The following is a 17,180-nucleotide window of genomic DNA, read 5'->3' as shown; positions in this document are numbered from 1 at the left end:
TGCATTAGTTATTATAGATTAGTTATTTATCAGCCTCCTTGCGCCAGTCAGTGAGTTGGAGTAAGGACAGGGACAGGGCATGTGATTGGTCTCACAGTAAACAGTCTTCTGTATTGCAGGCAAACTTCAATGTACTGAGGAATCAGAGAGGAGCAGAGGGAACAGAACTTGTGGAGAAAACTGCAGCAACTTCTCCCAGTAAAAGTAGGGAAATTTCTCCAGTTGAGAAGACTGGCATACAAGGTAACAGAAAAAACTACCACAGTCTTTTACAGCAGTGCTCGATTGACAGAGAAGTTACCTAATCATTTTCAGTATGGCTGGGAATTAATTTTAAGTATATTGAGTCATTTTAAAAGCCATAACATCGTAAGACATAGGTATAGAATTAGGTCATTTGGCCCATCGAGACTGCTCCACCATTCAGTCATAGCTAATTTATTTTCCCTCTCCCCATAACCTTTGATTCCCTTACTAATTAAGTATGTATCAATCTCTACTGTAAATACACCCAATGTCTTGGCCTCCACAGCCATCTGTGGTGATGAGTTCCCCAGATTCACCATTCTCCAGCCAGAGAAACTCCTCCACATCTCTGTTCTAAAGGGATACCCTTGCATTTTGAGGCCATAACACATAATATCACATGACAGTTGTTTCTCTTTGATGCAAGCAATTAAAAACACATCATGTGACACACTGCTCATTTGCATATAATTATAATATTATAATAGAATTATTGTTCACCCGACGTCAGTTCTGATGAAAATGGAAAACCATGAGTGGGAAGTTAGCAAGTTGGTTGTGGCACTAACTGAACAGCCTCTGTTGGAGTATTCTCCATTATCAGGGAATCCTACATACCAAGCAACAGTTAGATTACTTCAGCACTGATTTTCTAAACATTAACAAGCACGTTCAGGTTAATTAGGAATCTTTCCAGGAAGTTATCAGTGACTTTTCCCACTCCTCACTTACTGATTCATTCTGGGCAAGAGCTCCTACATTAACTTTCCAATTATTCTGTTTTTCCTGAATCGTGGCTGAGACCAAGGGACATAGGAGTAGAATTAGGCTGTTTGCCCATTGAGTCTAACCCTATCATAAACCCAGTCAGTGACATCCGTGCATTGTGACAAGGAGCAGGAGTCCGAGTTGTCTTGTACATACTGTTCTGAGCTCTATGGTGCTGTATTCAATTAGAGACTTTTTTTTGTAATTTATTTTTTTTATTGGAGTTTATCATCAAACAAACATTTCCATAAGATGTATTTCAGATATTGTACATATATATCATATAGTCATATATGCCACAAATCTCCACATAATATTTATCTGAGGTATGTACTTACAGAAAAGTGAGGAAAGAAAGAACAAGCGAAAGGAGAAAACTATGTACAAGTAGGGACTGATCTTTTTTTTTACAACATATGCATTGACTTGTGAGAATAAAATCAGGCCTATGAGGTGTTATGTAGTTAAACTATTTTTCCCAGTATGAATCAAATCGTTCCAACTTATGATTAACAGATGCTGTTATCTTCTCCATTTTGTAAATATCCATTATAATTTCCATCCATGCACTTAAGGTTGGGCTCTCCTGTGATAACCATTTCCTAGTAAGAGGCTTTTTACCAGCCATCAACAGTTTATTCACTAAATATCTATCTCTTTTCAACCATTCCTGAGGGATATACCCAAAATATATGGTCTTACTTTCTAAGGGTATTTCACATTTAAAGATGTCTTGTGTATCCCACTCCAATAGTCTTTGATAATGGGGCATTCCCAGAAAATATGATAATAGTTTGCATTTTGATTTCCACAAGTTCTCCTGCTAACAGGGAGGTTACTATCATAATGGGATTTCTGAGAGGATGTAATAAAATATCTTATCAAGTTTTTCCTTCTGAACTCCCTCCATTTCTGTGAACTGATACACTTCCATTGATACCTCCATATTATTGTCCACTCTTCCTCAGATATAATTATCCCTCCTTCCTTCTCCCATTTTGTTTTAATGTATGAAGTCGAATATGTTTTAAGATTTGACAAACCCTTATACACGCTTGAAATGATTCTACTGCCGTTATCTGAATTATATGCTTTTCTAAATAGCTCTATCAAACATGTTCTTGCCTTGGTTACATTTTTAACCGTCCTATTAACATATTGTTGCATCTGTAAATACCGATAAAAATCTTGTTTTTCTAATAAGTGTTTCTCTTTAAGCATTTCAAAACTGAACAGTGTTCCTTCTTTCATTATATTGCAAAGAACTGTTATTCCTTTAGCTGTCCAGTCCTTAAATCTAGCATCCAGTTTATTCGGCATAAAATCCGAGTTATATGCACACCATTTAAGAATTGCAATATCTCCCTCTAGTTTAGGTAAAGAGTATGTTGGTTGCCCTAGATAGATCAAAATGTCATCCGCGTAACAAGCCAATTTATGCTCTGTCCCTTTAATAGTAATTCCTCTGATATCTTCATTTTGTCTGATGTATTGATCTAATGGTTTCAGATATAATGCGAAGAGTAGTGGTGATCATGTACAACCCTGTCTCGTGTCCCTTTCTAGGGTAAGACTATTTGATAAATGTCCATTGGTTTTAATCCTAGCAGTAGGGTTGTCATGTAGTGTCTGTATAGTTTTAATAATTGTGTTTTGGAAACCAAACCAATGTAAAACTCTGTAAAGAACATTCCAATTAATCGAATCAAATGCTTTTCCAGCGTCCACACTTATTACTATTGCTTCGATTTTTTTTTTGTATATCATCCATAATGTAAAGTGTCCTTTGTATATTGGCTTGTGTTTGGCATTGTTGTATAAAACCTGTCTGATCATTATGTTTCAGTATGGGTAGAAACTCCTCTAATCGTTTGGCCATGATGGAGGTAAATAATCTATAATCTACATTAAGAATGGATATTGGTCTAAATGACCCACATTCCATTTTATCCGTGCCTTCTTTCTGTAGAGCTGAGATTATCGCTTCCTTCCAGCTGGGTGGCATTTGTGCCTTTTTTAGAGCCCAATTCAATGTGGGGAGTAAGACAGGAATTAACTAATTTTTAAATTCTTTGTACCACTCTGCCGTATACCCATCTGATCCTGGTGATTTGCTTAATTTAAGCCTACTAATCGCAGCTTTTAGTTCAATTTCAGTTATGTCTGCAGTCATTGTTCTATTTTGTTCTTCACTTAAAGTGGGTAACTCTAGAGAATTCAGGAAGGTGTCAATTTGGGTTATGCTTCCCCCTGGAACTTTGGAATATAGAGTTTTGTAAAACACTTCAAAAGCTTCTTGAATTTCACTTAGCTTATTTTTTAAAAATAATTTTTGTCCTTGGATCCCTAATTCTATGAATTGTATTTTGTGCTATCTTTTTTTTCAGTTTCCACACCAGTATTTTCATAGATTTAGATCCACTTTCATAATTTCTCTGTTTCAGAAACATTAAATTTTTCCTGATTTCTTGCGTAGCCGCACTATTAGTTTCATTCCTAATGTTTTTAATTTCCTCTAATGTATCCTGTGCCAAATTCAATTTGTGTTTTTTTCTAGTTCCTTCAGCCTATTTTGTAATTCCTCTAATGTTTTATTCCTTATTTTTTTCTTATATGAAGATATCACTATAATTTTCCCTCTTAAAACAGCCTTCAGAGTATCCCATAGAATGGGAGGTGAAATCTCTCCGTTATCATTGAATTCTAAGTAAAGACCAATTTCTTTTTTAATTTGTTCCTTAAAGTGTGGATCATTGAGTAGACTTGAATTTAGTTTCCAAATAGTATTCTTTGGTTGTAGTCAAAATCAAAAGATAAATATATAGGTGCATGATCACTTACGTCTATTGTCCCAATTCCACAGGTGTTTATTTTGTCTTTGTCATTTCCAAATGTTATGAAATAGTCTATTCTTGTATATACAGAATGGGGGGCAGAATAATGAGTGTAATCCCTTCTGTTGGGGAAAAGGACCCTCCATATATCAATTAGACCAACATCCTCAAAAAGTGTATTAACTTTCTTAAGTAAGGATTTTGTTTCATAGGTTTTTCTATTGGAAGAGACTAACTTTGGTTGTAATTGTAAATTTAAGTCTCCCCCACATATCAGGAGACCTTCTGTTTCCGTTACCATAATATCAGTAATTTTCTGAAAGAAACTAATATCACTTCCTGGGGGTGCGTATATATTCAATAGAGTAACTGAATTGCCGTCTATATTCCCCCTTACCAGAATATATCTGCCCTCCTTATCTCCCATTTTGAATACTTTTTCAAAATTTAGCTTGCTTGAGATAAGAATAGCAACTCCTCTCCTATGCCCTGATTTATATCAGGAGAAAAACAGATTAGTGAAGCCCATTCTCTTTTGTTTTCCATGTTCATTATCACTTAAGGGAGTTTCCTGTAACTATACTACATGGGCTTGTTCTTTTTTTCATTTTGGATAGAATTCTACTACACTTGATTGGATTTAATAGCCCATTGACATTAAAAGAAATGAATTTTACTTTGTCCTTAGCCATGTGTATTTATCTGTCAATATATCATTGAAATTAGCAGAATAAAACTTAATTGATCTACTCCCTAAACAAATAAGAAGCAAGAAATGCAAATAATAAAAAAAGGCAACGAAGGTGTGATTCCAAGGCTGAGGTCTCTAGTAGATGACTCTGGGTTGAGCTAGAGGAAATGTCTAGCTGTGGGGGATAGCCCCTCCCACCTGTGAGTTGAGGACCCCATTGCAGTACCCATAAAAGTAAGTGAACAAATCTATGTCCATTACACTGAAAAGATTTCCCTGTGTATTCCTCCCATGTATATATTCTCATTTAGGTGGGGAGAAAGGAGTGAATGAATGAATAAAAGAGAATAATTGGGTAATATAAAATCCACATTATAATAAGTATTTCTTGAGATAGGTATAGCACCATCTATTTTTGCTTCTGTTTAGCTTCTCAACACTTTTAAAGTTAATCAAACCTAATGGCTGTTCTGGAGGGGGTGAGGGCTGTCTTCGGAAGACTCACAGCTTCTTCCTGATATATTTCTCTCGTCCTCCTCCCGTCCCCTGCTTTCTCGATTCTCTATTTCCCAAGCAGAGCGGGATAACTGCTCATCCAGGCTTTCCCTCAGTTTGATCACGCTGACGGGCAACCCTCTGGCCTTCATGTCTGTAGTCGCCTCTTCCACTGTCTGATACAGTTGGATCCCATCTTCATAAAACACTCGCAGTTTAGCAGGGTATGGAGTTTGGAATCTAATCTTTCCTTGCTTTAAGATTCGCTTTACTTCAGAGTATTCTTTACATTTCTGCAGGACCACTGGGAGGGGGGGGGGGTAATCTTGATCGAAATACAGGTATATTAATTTCCTGTCCAAAAACACCCTCTTCTTTCCCCAGGCCCTTCCTATAATCTCTGCCTTGGTATTGTATTGCAGGAATCTAATTACTATTGAGCGTGGCTTATCTTCTGTGTCTCCAGTAGGCCTTGGAGCGAGCGCACAATGCACCCTCTCAATTTCAAGCTCCATAGTCAAAGGAATCTCTAGCGTGTCCTGCAGCAACTTTCGTACAAACTCCATCATAGACAGACCCTCCGCTCCTTTGGGAACATTGTATATTCCGATATTTTTCCGTCGTGATCTTCCCTCCAGGTCAAGCAGTTTACTTTCTTGTTGATTTAATATTTTTATTGTCTTACTTAGTATCTGTTCCACGTTTTACACACGATCTTCCACCTTCTCAATTTGTGTCTCCGCCACCGCTATTTTTTGATTGACGTTGGTGAGCTTTGACTTGATATCATTTAGTTGCTGTTTTATATCTTTTTGGAATCCCTGTATCTCTTCCAGAATTTTTATCATATTCGCTACTTCACCTGAACGAGGCCTGGCGCCCGCCTCGCTACCACGCGGTCGGGTAGGAGAGCCGCTCGCTGCACCCCTCTCGTCCACAGGCTCTGCAGTGATGCTTTTTTTAATCTCCATTCCTTTTCCCCATTCTTGCCCCCTTATCAATTCAGATATGTTCAAACGATATTTTATTTGATGGATTAATGGGGCAAAATATGTGTTTTTCCAAAGGAGCTATTGACTTAGGCTGCCATTCTAAACGATGGCATCACCGGAACCCCCCAGGGAGTCCTATCTCAGCTGTGATGGAATGGTGGAGAAGACTCGCTAGGCCAGTTGACCTACTCCTATGTCTTAGGGTCACAGAGCCGTGGAAAAGTACAGAACAGAAGCAAGCTCTTTGTCCCATCTAGTCTGTGCCAAATCCATTTAAACTGCCTTCTCCCGTCGACCTGCACCCAGACCGTGGCCCTCCACACCCCTACCTACCATGTACCTGTCCAAACTTCTCTTAGGTGTTGAAATTAAGCTCACATGCACCACCTGTGCTGTCAGCTCATTCCACACTCTCACAACTTTCTGAGTGAAGAAGTTTCCCTTCATGTTTCCCTTTAACTTTTCACCTTTCACCCTTAATCCATGACCTCCAGTTGTCGTCCTACCCAACCTCAGTGGAAAAAGCCTGCTTGCATTTACCCTATCCGTACTCCTCATAATTTTGTATACCTCTATCAAATCTCCTCTCAGTCTTCTATGTTCCAAGGAATAAAGTCCTAACCAGGTCCACCAGACTGGCAACATCCTTGTAAATTTTCTCTGCACTCTTTCAACATTACTTACACCTTTCCCGTAGGCCTCACAAACGTCTCATACAACTTCGACATAAATCCCATCTCTTCTGCTCAATATATTGATTTAGGAAGGCCAATGAGCCAAAATCTTTTTTTATGACCCTATCTACCTGTGATGCCACTTCCAATGAATTATGGACCTGCATTTCCAGATCCCTTTGTTCTACTGTACTCCTCAGTGCCCTACCGTCCCTGTGTAAGATCTTATGGTCTATTTATTCATGAAGAAACAACAGTGATGACCGTCTGCTCCAGACCAGTCCAATCTTCATCGAAGGATCAGCAGTGGGAAGAGTGAGTGGCCTCAATTTCCCGGGTGTCAACATCTCTGAAGATCTACCCTAGGTCAATGTATCGATGTGGTTACAAAGAAGGCACAACAGCAGCTATATTTCATTAAAGGTTTGAAGAGATTTGGTCACCAAAGATTCTAGCAAATTTCTTCAATGTACCATGATGAGCATTCTGGTGTATCTTCATCTAGCATAGAGGGTCCAATGCATACGGTCAGAACCAATGCAGAGGGTTCTACACTAAACCAGCTACATTATGGGCACTAGCCTCCCTGCCTTTGAGGACATCTTCAAGAAGGCTGCATCTAACATTAATGACCATAGTCTCCAGGACGTGCCCATTTCTCATTGCTACCATCAGAGAGGAGGTCCAGGAGCCTGAAGAGACACAGTCAACATTTTAGGAACAACTTCTTACTCTTACCCACCACCATCAGATTTCCAAACAGTCTGTGAAACCATGAACACAATTTCATTATTATGCTTTTTACTGTACTTTTTAAAAATATTGTAGCTTCTAGTAATCTTTTTTATGTATTGCACTGTGGTGCTGCTAAAAAAAACAAAGAAAAAGTCACGACAGATGTCAGTAATAATAACACAAAATGCTGGCAGAACTCAGCAGGCCAGACAGCATCTATGGGAGGAGGTAGTGACAACGTTTCGGCCCGAAACCCCTCATCAGGAGATTTTCACTACTCCTGATGAAGGGTTTCGGCCCGAAACGTCGTCACTACCTCCTCCCATAGATGCTGTCTGGCCTGCTGAGTTCTGCCAGCATTTTTTGTTTTTATTTATTTCCAGCATTTGCTGATTCACTCGTGTTGCCTCAGTAATAATAAACTTGATTCTGATTCTGGGCTCTGGCTGCTCTGGAAGTTCAGACTGAAGCTGGGCTCTTCTCATCCAACAAGCTGAATATTCTGACCTTTAACCTCCTGCATATAGATCTGTCAGAAATCACTGCTCAGAACTTGTCACATTCATTCACCAAGTCCCTCTACAGATTAACTATTTTTGTCTCTCCCCCCAAAAAACACCTCCCAAACCCATTTCACTTTAAGAACATACAGTTGAAGCTTTTCCCACTGGCTACCTCAATACCAAAGGCAATATCTCACCACCCTGTGACACTGTGTAATGTCCACACATACTCTTTGCACTTTGTTCAACTTCAGCATTCGGAATTCAATGAGCTATCTCTTGGGTATGATATATACCCACTCTCGAGTAGCAGAGTGCCCTCTAGTAGCCAGAAGCGGCAGGGATGTTGCCTATGACTGGAAGGTGTGGAGTTGGAGGAACCTGGACATTCTGTGCAGTGAGGATTTGGAGGTGTCTGGTTCGCTGCTTCGCCTGTAAGGGACCTCCTGCTGCTGCCGTTTCCTTGCGAGCTCGTCCTCCAGGATCTGCACGGAGAGAACAACCACGGTTAAGCCTCGATGATAGACAAGAGATCATCGACATCTGATAAAGATTGTCTTTATGCATGCCAGACACTGAAACATACAGTAAAATGCATGAAATCAGTGAGCTTTGTGATGAGGGCAAACTGCAAGTGTTGCCATGCTTCCAGCACCAACCTGGCATGCCCTGACTCTGCTTATCTCTCAAAGGCAGGGAGGCTAGTGCCCATAATGTAGCTGGTTTAGTGTAGAACCCTCTGCATTGGTTCTGACCGTATGCATTGGACCCTCATAGATGAAGATACACCAGAATGAGAGATAAGCAGAAGAGTTAATTAACAAATATTCTCTCGCTCATACACATTTTCTGCGATATCTTAAGGTTAGACATTTTTTACAACAATATTTATCTAAGTTTCCATATTTGCAAGAATCTGATTTGTTGGATACCATTTTGAAGTTGAATCCATTAGTGAGAGGTACCATTAGCAGAATTTATAATTTATTTTTGTTACAAAAAGAGAACCTCTCACTATAGATTAAACAAGATTGGGAGAGAGAACTTACTATGACCTTTGTTAATGAAGATTGGCTACGAGTTTTGAAAAACGTAAATTCTTCTTCTATATGTGCCAATCACTGTTTAATTCAGTTTAAAATTGTTTACCATTATTATCTAACAAAGGAGAGACTATCTAAAATATTTCCAATAGACAACTATTATGATAGGTGTAAAACTGAAGTAGCTACTTTGTCACGTATGTTCTGGTCATGTTCTTCATTAAAACCATTTTGGAAATCTTTATTTTCTACAATTTCTAAAGCTTTGAAAATTAATCTACAACCTAATAGATTGACTGTTCTATTTGGAATAGTTCCGCATCATATTCAGGGTATTTCATCCACAGATCAACATGTAATTGCATTTGTTACATTATTGGCAAGAAGGGCTATTTTATTAAAATGGAAAGATACCTCTGTCCTTACACTAATTGAATGGTTTTCTCAAGTAATGTTATGTCTCAGTTTGGAAAAAATTAGAAGTAGAACTTTTGATCCCCGATTCGATTTTGAGAGAAGATGGGGCTCTTTTGCCAAATATTATCATTTAATTTGAATTATTTTATATGGTTTCCTTCCAGTCTTATTCTATATAAATATGAATTGGCGGCTGATGATTCTTTTTCTTTATATATATTCAGATGATGGTAAGACGCATTCCTCCGGGGGTTGATTCCTAATGGGTTTTTCCCCTTTTTTTTGTAGTCAGTGGGTTTTTTTTTCTTAGTTAGATGGGGTTCTTTTTTTTCCTTCTTTTCCTTTGATATAAAATTTTTTCTTTCATTTTTATATATTACGATCAGCTTTTTTTCTTCAGCTCTATTAATTGTATACATATTAATTTGTTGAAGTTTTGTATCATTTTATAGCTGTAGAAGATTATGTATCAATAAAAAGATTTTAAAAATGAAATCTCTCATATCCATTTCCCTCACAACTCAGCCTTCTCTATTCCAGTGAACATAAACCCAATCTACCCTGTCTCTCATTACCACAGCCCTCTAATCTGGGTACCATCCTGCTGAATCTCATCCGCATTCTCTCTATTGCTCCCCCATCTAACCTGCACTGTGGCAATCAGAACCATACGCAACATTCTAAGTGTGGTCTAACCAAAGTTTCATACAGCTGCAACGTGACATCCCAATTCTTATACTCAATGTGAAGACAAACAAAATCTGCTTCACTGTCCTCTCCATCAGTATGGATTTGTGCTCTAAGATCTCTCTCTGCATCAGAACAGAGGTCCCAGTGAAATCAGTTCAGGGTTGTGGTGAATGAAGTTATCCACACAGGTTCAGGAGCCTGATGGTGTAGGGTGATAATTGTTCTTGAACTTGGTGGTGTGGGACCTTATCAACTTATACATCTCTTTCAAGTCACCTCTTATTCTCCTTTGCTCCAAAAAGAAAAGCTCATTCAACATTTAGAACATAGAACATAGAATAGTACAGCACATTACAGGCCCTTCGGCCCACAATGTTGTGCCGACCCTCAAACCCTGCCTCCCATATAACCCCCCACCTTAAATTCCTCCATATACCTGTCTAGTAGTCTCTTAAAATTCACTAGTGTATCTGCCTCCACCACTGACTCAGGCAGTGCATTTCACACACCAACCACTCTCTGAGTGAAAAACCTTCCTCTAATATCCCCCTTGAACTTCCCATCCCTTAGCTTAAAGCCATGTTCTCTTGTACTGAGCAGTGGTGCCCTGGGGAAGAGGCGCTGGCTATCCACTCTATCTATTCCTCTTAATATCTTGTACACCTCTATCATGTCTCCTCTCATCCTCCTTCTCTCCAAGGAGTAATGCCCTAGACCCCATAATCTCTGATCATAATCCATACTCTCTAAACCAGGCAGCATCCTGGTAAATCTCCTCTGTACCCTTTCCAATGCTTCCACATCCTACCTATAGTGAGGTGACCAGAAGTGAACACAGTACTCCAAGTGTGGCCTGACTAGAGTTTTACAGAGCTGCATCATTACATCGTGTCTCTTAAACTCTATCCCTCGACTTATGAAAGCTAACACTCCATAAGCTTTCTTAACTACTCTATCTACCTGTGAGGCAACTTTCAGGGATCTGTGGACATGTACCCCCAGATCCCTCTGCTCCTCCACACTAGCAAGTATCCTGTCATTTACTTTGTACTCTGCCTTGGAGTTTGTCCTTCCAAAGTGTACCACCTCACACTTCTCCGGGTTGAACTCCATCTGCCACTTCTCAGCCCACTTCTGCATCCTATCAATGTCTCTCTGCAGTCTTCGACAATCCTCTACACTATCTACAACACCACCAACCTTTGTGTCGTCTGCAAACTTGCCAACCCACCCTTCTACCCCCACATCCAGGTCATTAATAAAAATCACGACCTATTTACATATTCACAACTTTAATAGCATTCCAATTAAATAAATAAACCAATAGATAGATAAATAGGTAGCTAGATAGTTAGATTGATAAATGAATGTAAAAACTGAATATATGAGTTGTAAAGTCCTTGAAAATGAGTCCATTGGCTGTTGAAGCAATTTAGAGTTGAGGTGAGTGAAGTTATCCATGCAGGTTCAGGAGCCTGATGTTTTAAGGGTAATAACTGTTCCTGAACCTGGTGGTGTGGGACAAAGGTTCATGTACCTTCTGCCCAATGGTAGTAGCAAGAAGAGAGCATGGCCTGGATGGTGGGGTTCTTGAAGAAGGGTGCTGCTTTCTTGTGGCATCAGTCCTTGTATATGTGCAGATATGCTCAATAGTGGGGAAGGGAGGGCTTGATGGACATCGATGTAATCTGTATGCAGATGTTAGGTTTGGAACATAGTCCTTATGGGGAATCAAACAGTAGCTTATTGGATGGATTGAAGTCTATGAAGGGAGGAAGGTGGACCGGTTGGACACTTACCCCTCGGCGAGAAGCAAGACGTTCCTTCCATTCCTTCAGCTCCATCGTGTGCTCCTCATTGAGTGTCTTCAGTTTTTCTTTCTCACTGTCTATCAGAAGATGCAACTTCTCATTCTGGTGAGAGATAAAACGGAGCATTAACTCAACATTCACCTGGTTCAAGTAGAAATCAGTTCAAACCTAGGAATCTTTAATTTATTATAACATTCCTGTCTGCCCATAGTCAGGGGCCCCCAACCTCAGTTAATGGTAGGGATCCATGGCATAAAAAAGGTAGGGAACCCTTGAGTTGGATCCTAATGGTGTTACATGTGTGTGGACAAAGGACGGCAACAGAGTAGTATGATTAAACGTTTCTACTGTGTCATGTTAGTAGTGTTAAAGGCTGAGCAACTTAGTGCGGAACTGACGAACCAGGCCCCCAAGACGAAGAACATGCACCAAAAGGCAGCGACCTCCTCGCGTAGGAGGACCGATTGATTCACTGTGAGGTCGAATGGCTGCACGCACACTTGCTATATTCTCGCATTTGATCTGATATGGTTCAAGTGGGTGTCCAGAATTCCACTGAACTCCCAGATTCCATAAGATTCCAGATGGCAACAATGTAGGGATGGCTGTTTTTAATTTGCAATTCAAATATTGAAACACAAAATCTCTCCAAAGGACACTAAGCCAATGTTTTGTCACTGACGAGGCTTTAAACTACCCCCAAAGCAGTGGTGGATCTCTCTCGAGTCAGTACAGTCCTGATGGTGAAGCTCCTTTGCCAGTGTTTTTAGACAGGGAGTTCAGGAACTTTGATACAATGACACTGAGGCACTTCAAAAATGAATGGCTGGAGTTTGTGCAATGAAAGGAGGGGTGAGGGGGTGTTTGGATTTTGAAGTTTCTATTATTCATTCTATAGGGTTTCTTGTTTCATGGCTAAGTTGAGTGAAGTTATCCCTTTTGGTTCAAGAGCCTGATGGTTGTAGGGTAATAACTGGTCCTGAACCTGGTGGTGTGGGACCTGATGGTTGAGGGGTAATAACTGTTCCTGAACCTGGTGGTGTGGGACCTGATGGTTGAGGGGTAATAACTGTTTCTGAACCTGGTGGTGTGGGACCTGATGGTTGAGGGGTAATAACAGTTCCTGAACCTGGTGATGTGGGATCTGATGGTTGAGGGGTAATAACTGTTCCTGAACCTGGTAGTGTGGGACCTGATAGTTGAGGGGTAATAACTGTTCCTGAACCTGGTGGTGTGGGTCCTGATGGTTGTAGGGCTAATAACTGTTCCTGAACCTGGTGGTGTGGGACCTGATTGTTGTAGGGGTAATAACTGTTCCTGAACCTGGTGGTGTGGGACCTGATTGTTGTAGGGGTAATAACTGTTCCTGAACCTGGTGGTGTGGGACCTAAGGCTCCTTCCCGATGGCAGCAGTGAGAAGAGTGCAGGGCCTGGTCAATTTAAATGGGAAGAGTTTCAAGTGCATCATAAATACCAGTATTCTGTAGTTGGGCTGAATGTCCTGTGTGCCTTCTATCTTATGTAGTCCTAAGTGAAATTGTGTACAGCAGAGTGCTCCTAATCTGACAGACTCTTGATGTACTTTTCTTGCTCGGTCATACTTTGGCTCTGACCATATCTGTGCTCCAGTCTCTATCCGACCAAAAGCCAGGGCCTGCAAGTTGTGAAACCAACAATGGAGGTGCAGCGGGGCGCTGAGTTACCTGGAGCTGCTGTAGTTCCGCACTGTTGTTCTCACATTGTTTCATCAGTTCCTTAAACTGAGCTTCGTGCAGCTGCTGTTGGTGGTGTCTCTCTGCTTTCTGTTGAGCTTCTTCCTGCGCTATGAACTGGTGAGGAAATCACAAAGGGTTAACTAATGCTGTATTTTGCTCTCTCTCCATTTGCACCCTGAGAGGCTCAATGGTTCCTTTTAATATCGGAGAATGCATACAATATACAACCTGAAATTCTTACTCTTCACAGACATCCTCAAAACAGAAGAAAACCCCGAAGAATGAATGACAGAGAAATGTTAGAAGCCCCAAGCCTCCCTCCCCTCCCATGCACAAGCAGCAGCAAAGCATTAATCCTCCCCCACTTGTTACAGCAGAAAGCATCGGTGCCCCCACCCACCAAGCTAGTAACTGCAAAACCCCCATAGAACGTGATCTAGGTCCAGCAAAACCTACAGTCTATCACCCAGCTCTTTGTCATGCCGCAGGTTCTCTCTCTCTCTAACGAGGGAGAGAGAGAGGTGTTGCCCCACCACAGTGAGAGGTGAGACCAACAAGCAGCTGGCTGTTTTGATGTTACAGCCTGCAGTGTCTGAGTTTCTCTGGAATCGGGAGGGGTGGAAAGGGGGAGAAGGGGCAAGAGAGCAGTGGAGAGAGCAAGAGAGAGAGAGAGAGAGAGAGAGAGAGAGAGACACAGATGTTCAACTCAATGAAAAAAAACAACCAGGAGTTGTGACATGCGATTTACCCACGTACTCCACCAGAGTGCAGGGTATTCATTGACTTTTACCTTAATCCTAACAAATTATACCAATTTTAAATTGATCCACTCGAAGTATTTAAACTGAGTACTAGTTCTAACAACTAAATCCTATTTTAAATACAATTTCAGAAAACGTGGCAAATACTCAGCTGGTCAAGCAGCTTCTGAGGGAAAATTCCTCGCATTTTCTGTTTTTATTTCAGATTTCCAGCAACTGCAATCTTTTGCTGATCAGCCCTGGTTAGAGCACACTTGGAATATTTCTTTATTTTATCTATTGAGATAGAGTTGGGTTAGGCTCTCCTGGCCCTTTGAGCCACGTCACCCTGCAACCCCTGATTGAATCCTGGCCTAATGACCAATTAACTCACCAACCGGCACGTTTTTGGACTGTGGGAAGAAACCAGGGCACCCGGAAAAACCCATGTGGACATGGGGATTATGTACAAACCCCTTGCAGGCAGTGGTGGGAATTGAACCCGGATCACTGTTACTGTAAAGTGTCATGCTAACAACCACGTACCATGTTCAGGTTTGTTCACCTCATTATAGGAAGGATGTGGAAGCCTTAAAGTGGGTGCAGAGGAGATCTACCAGGATGCTGCCTGGACTGGAGAATGTGTCTTATGAGTGAACAAGGGCTTTTCTCTTTGGAGGGTAAAAAATTTTCTTAGTTTCTGGTTGAAGACAAGAACTTTCTGATTCTGATGAAGGGTTTTTAACTGGAAAAGATAACCCTGGCTTCTCTTTCTATAAATGGTGACCGACCTGGTGACTCTACAGCATTTCCTATCTTTATGTCAGATTTTCAGCATCTGCGGTTGTTTAATTTTGATTTTCTGCACAGAATTCCTCTGAGTGCAACTTTAAACTGGAAGGTAGGAATCAACGCAGCTATGAAGAAGGCAAGGCAGCGGCTACATTTCATCAGGAGTTTGAGGAGATTCGGTTTGCCTCCTAAAACACTCGAAAACCTCTATAGATGTGCCATGAGAGAATTCTGACTGGCTGCATCACTCATTGGTATGGGATGGTGGGGTGGGGGGGGGGGTGGTGGAATACTGCGCAGGATTGAAGTAAGCTGCAGAGAGTCAGGTCCACCATGGGCACTACCCTCTGTAGTATCTGAGACAACTACAAGGAGCGATGCCTCAGAAAGGCGGCATCCATCATTAAGGACACCCACCAACCAGGATATGCCCGCTTCTCAAAGTTACCATCAGGAAGGATGTACAAACCCTGAAGACACACACTCAGAGATTCAGGAACAGCTTCTTCCCCTCTGCCATCTGATTTCTAAATGGACACTACCTCACTACCTTTTCTTCAAATTTCTGTTTTTGCACTACTTATTTTAACTTAACTATTATAAATAAATAATAATAAAATATATATATATATGTATAGATTCAGTGTAATTCAGTTTTCTTATCAGTATTTATCATGTATTGCATTGTCCTGTTGCCACAAAGTTTACAAATTTCATGACATATGCTAGTGATATTGAACCCAATTCTGATCCCATGCATTAGGGTTAGGGTGATGGCATCGTGTTAATGCTGTGATACATTAGGGTTAGGGTGATGGCATCGTGTTAATGCTGTGATGCATTAGGGTTATGGCATCGTGTTAATGCTGTGATACATTAGGGTTAGGGTGATGGCATCGTGTTAATGCTGTGATACATTAGGGTTAGGGTGATGGCATCGTGTTAATGCTGTGATACATTAGGGTTATGGCATCGTGTTAATGCTGTGATACATTAGGGTTATGGCATCGTGTTAATGCTGTCATCCATTAGGGTTAGGGTGATGGCATCGTGTTAATGCTGTGATGCATTAGGGTTAGGGTGATGGCATCGTGTTAATGCTGTGATACATTAGGGTGATGGCATCGTGTTAATGCTGTCATCCATGTGGGTTCAGATAGGATGGACAACCTGTTTGATGCGATCCCTTTGCTCCAGAGGGCTGACGGCCTGGCTCTTCAGGCTCTGTTTGAAGATATTCAGTTGGGTCTTGGCCTCGTGGCGCTGTGTTTTTGGCAGTCGGGCCCGCTCCTGTGCCTGTTGGCTCTTCAGGTCTTCTATGAGGGAGTGGTGATCGTGGGACATTCTCTCCTTCTCCTGTGAAAAAGGCAGAAAGAAAAAAAACAGAAGAAATTTAACATCAATGTCTTTTTGTTCTTTGCAAGAGCTTCATAATATTTGTTCGTTCATTATTTGCTGTGTCATATGACATTGGTGATCTTGATCTATCCATGACTATGATTGCCCTTGGCAAATTTTTCTACAGAAATGATTTGCCATTACCACCTTCTGGGGCAGTGTCTTTACAAGACGGGTGACCCCAGCCATTATCAATCCTCTTCGGAGATTGTCTGCCTGGCGTCAGTGGCCGCATAACCAGGACTTGTACCGGCTGCTCATATGACCATCCACCACCTGCTCCCATGGCTTCACGCAACCCTGACTGGTGGGTGGGGGGGGGGGGGGGGGTCGACGAAACAGATGCTACACCTTGCTGAAAGTGACCTGATGGCTAGTGGAGGGAAGGATCGCCTTACACCCCCTTTGGTAAAGACACGTCCTCCACTCCACCACTCTCTTCATAATATTATCCATCCAAGAAAACCTAATTCCCATTCTTTAACAGACGAGGATGTTGCTTTGGCAGACTGACTTCTACCTTGCCACAGCCACACACACACATGCCTCTGCTTACTTCAAGTTCAAGTTTATTGGCATAATCAAAAATTATTGCACCTAGCCTCAAATTCAAAGTAAATTTATTATCAAAGTATG

General features: G+C 41.1%; 1 protein-coding gene across 1 annotated transcript in view; it reads right to left on the bottom strand.

The window, feature by feature from the left end:
- Nucleotides 1-7,819: 7,819 nt before the first annotated feature.
- The window catches only part of LOC140735825 (STE20-like serine/threonine-protein kinase), an 82,196-nt gene continuing 72,835 nt past the window's right edge, over nt 7,820-17,180 (bottom strand). The window contains exons 17-20 of the mRNA XM_073061339.1: nt 16,317-16,502; nt 13,603-13,728; nt 11,888-12,001; nt 7,820-8,423 (exon numbers count right to left, since the gene is read on the bottom strand). Coding sequence (XP_072917440.1) covers nt 8,289-8,423; nt 11,888-12,001; nt 13,603-13,728; nt 16,317-16,502 — 561 coding nt within the window. The 3' untranslated portion in view covers nt 7,820-8,288. The remainder of the gene's footprint in view (nt 8,424-11,887; nt 12,002-13,602; nt 13,729-16,316; nt 16,503-17,180) is intronic.

Source organism: Hemitrygon akajei, chromosome 1 (assembly GCF_048418815.1).
Source record: "Hemitrygon akajei chromosome 1, sHemAka1.3, whole genome shotgun sequence".
Classification (NCBI taxonomy): domain Eukaryota; kingdom Metazoa; phylum Chordata; class Chondrichthyes; order Myliobatiformes; family Dasyatidae; genus Hemitrygon; species Hemitrygon akajei.
The sequence above is the reverse complement of the archived record's forward strand: the minus strand, read 5'-3'. Positions and strand labels throughout refer to the sequence as shown.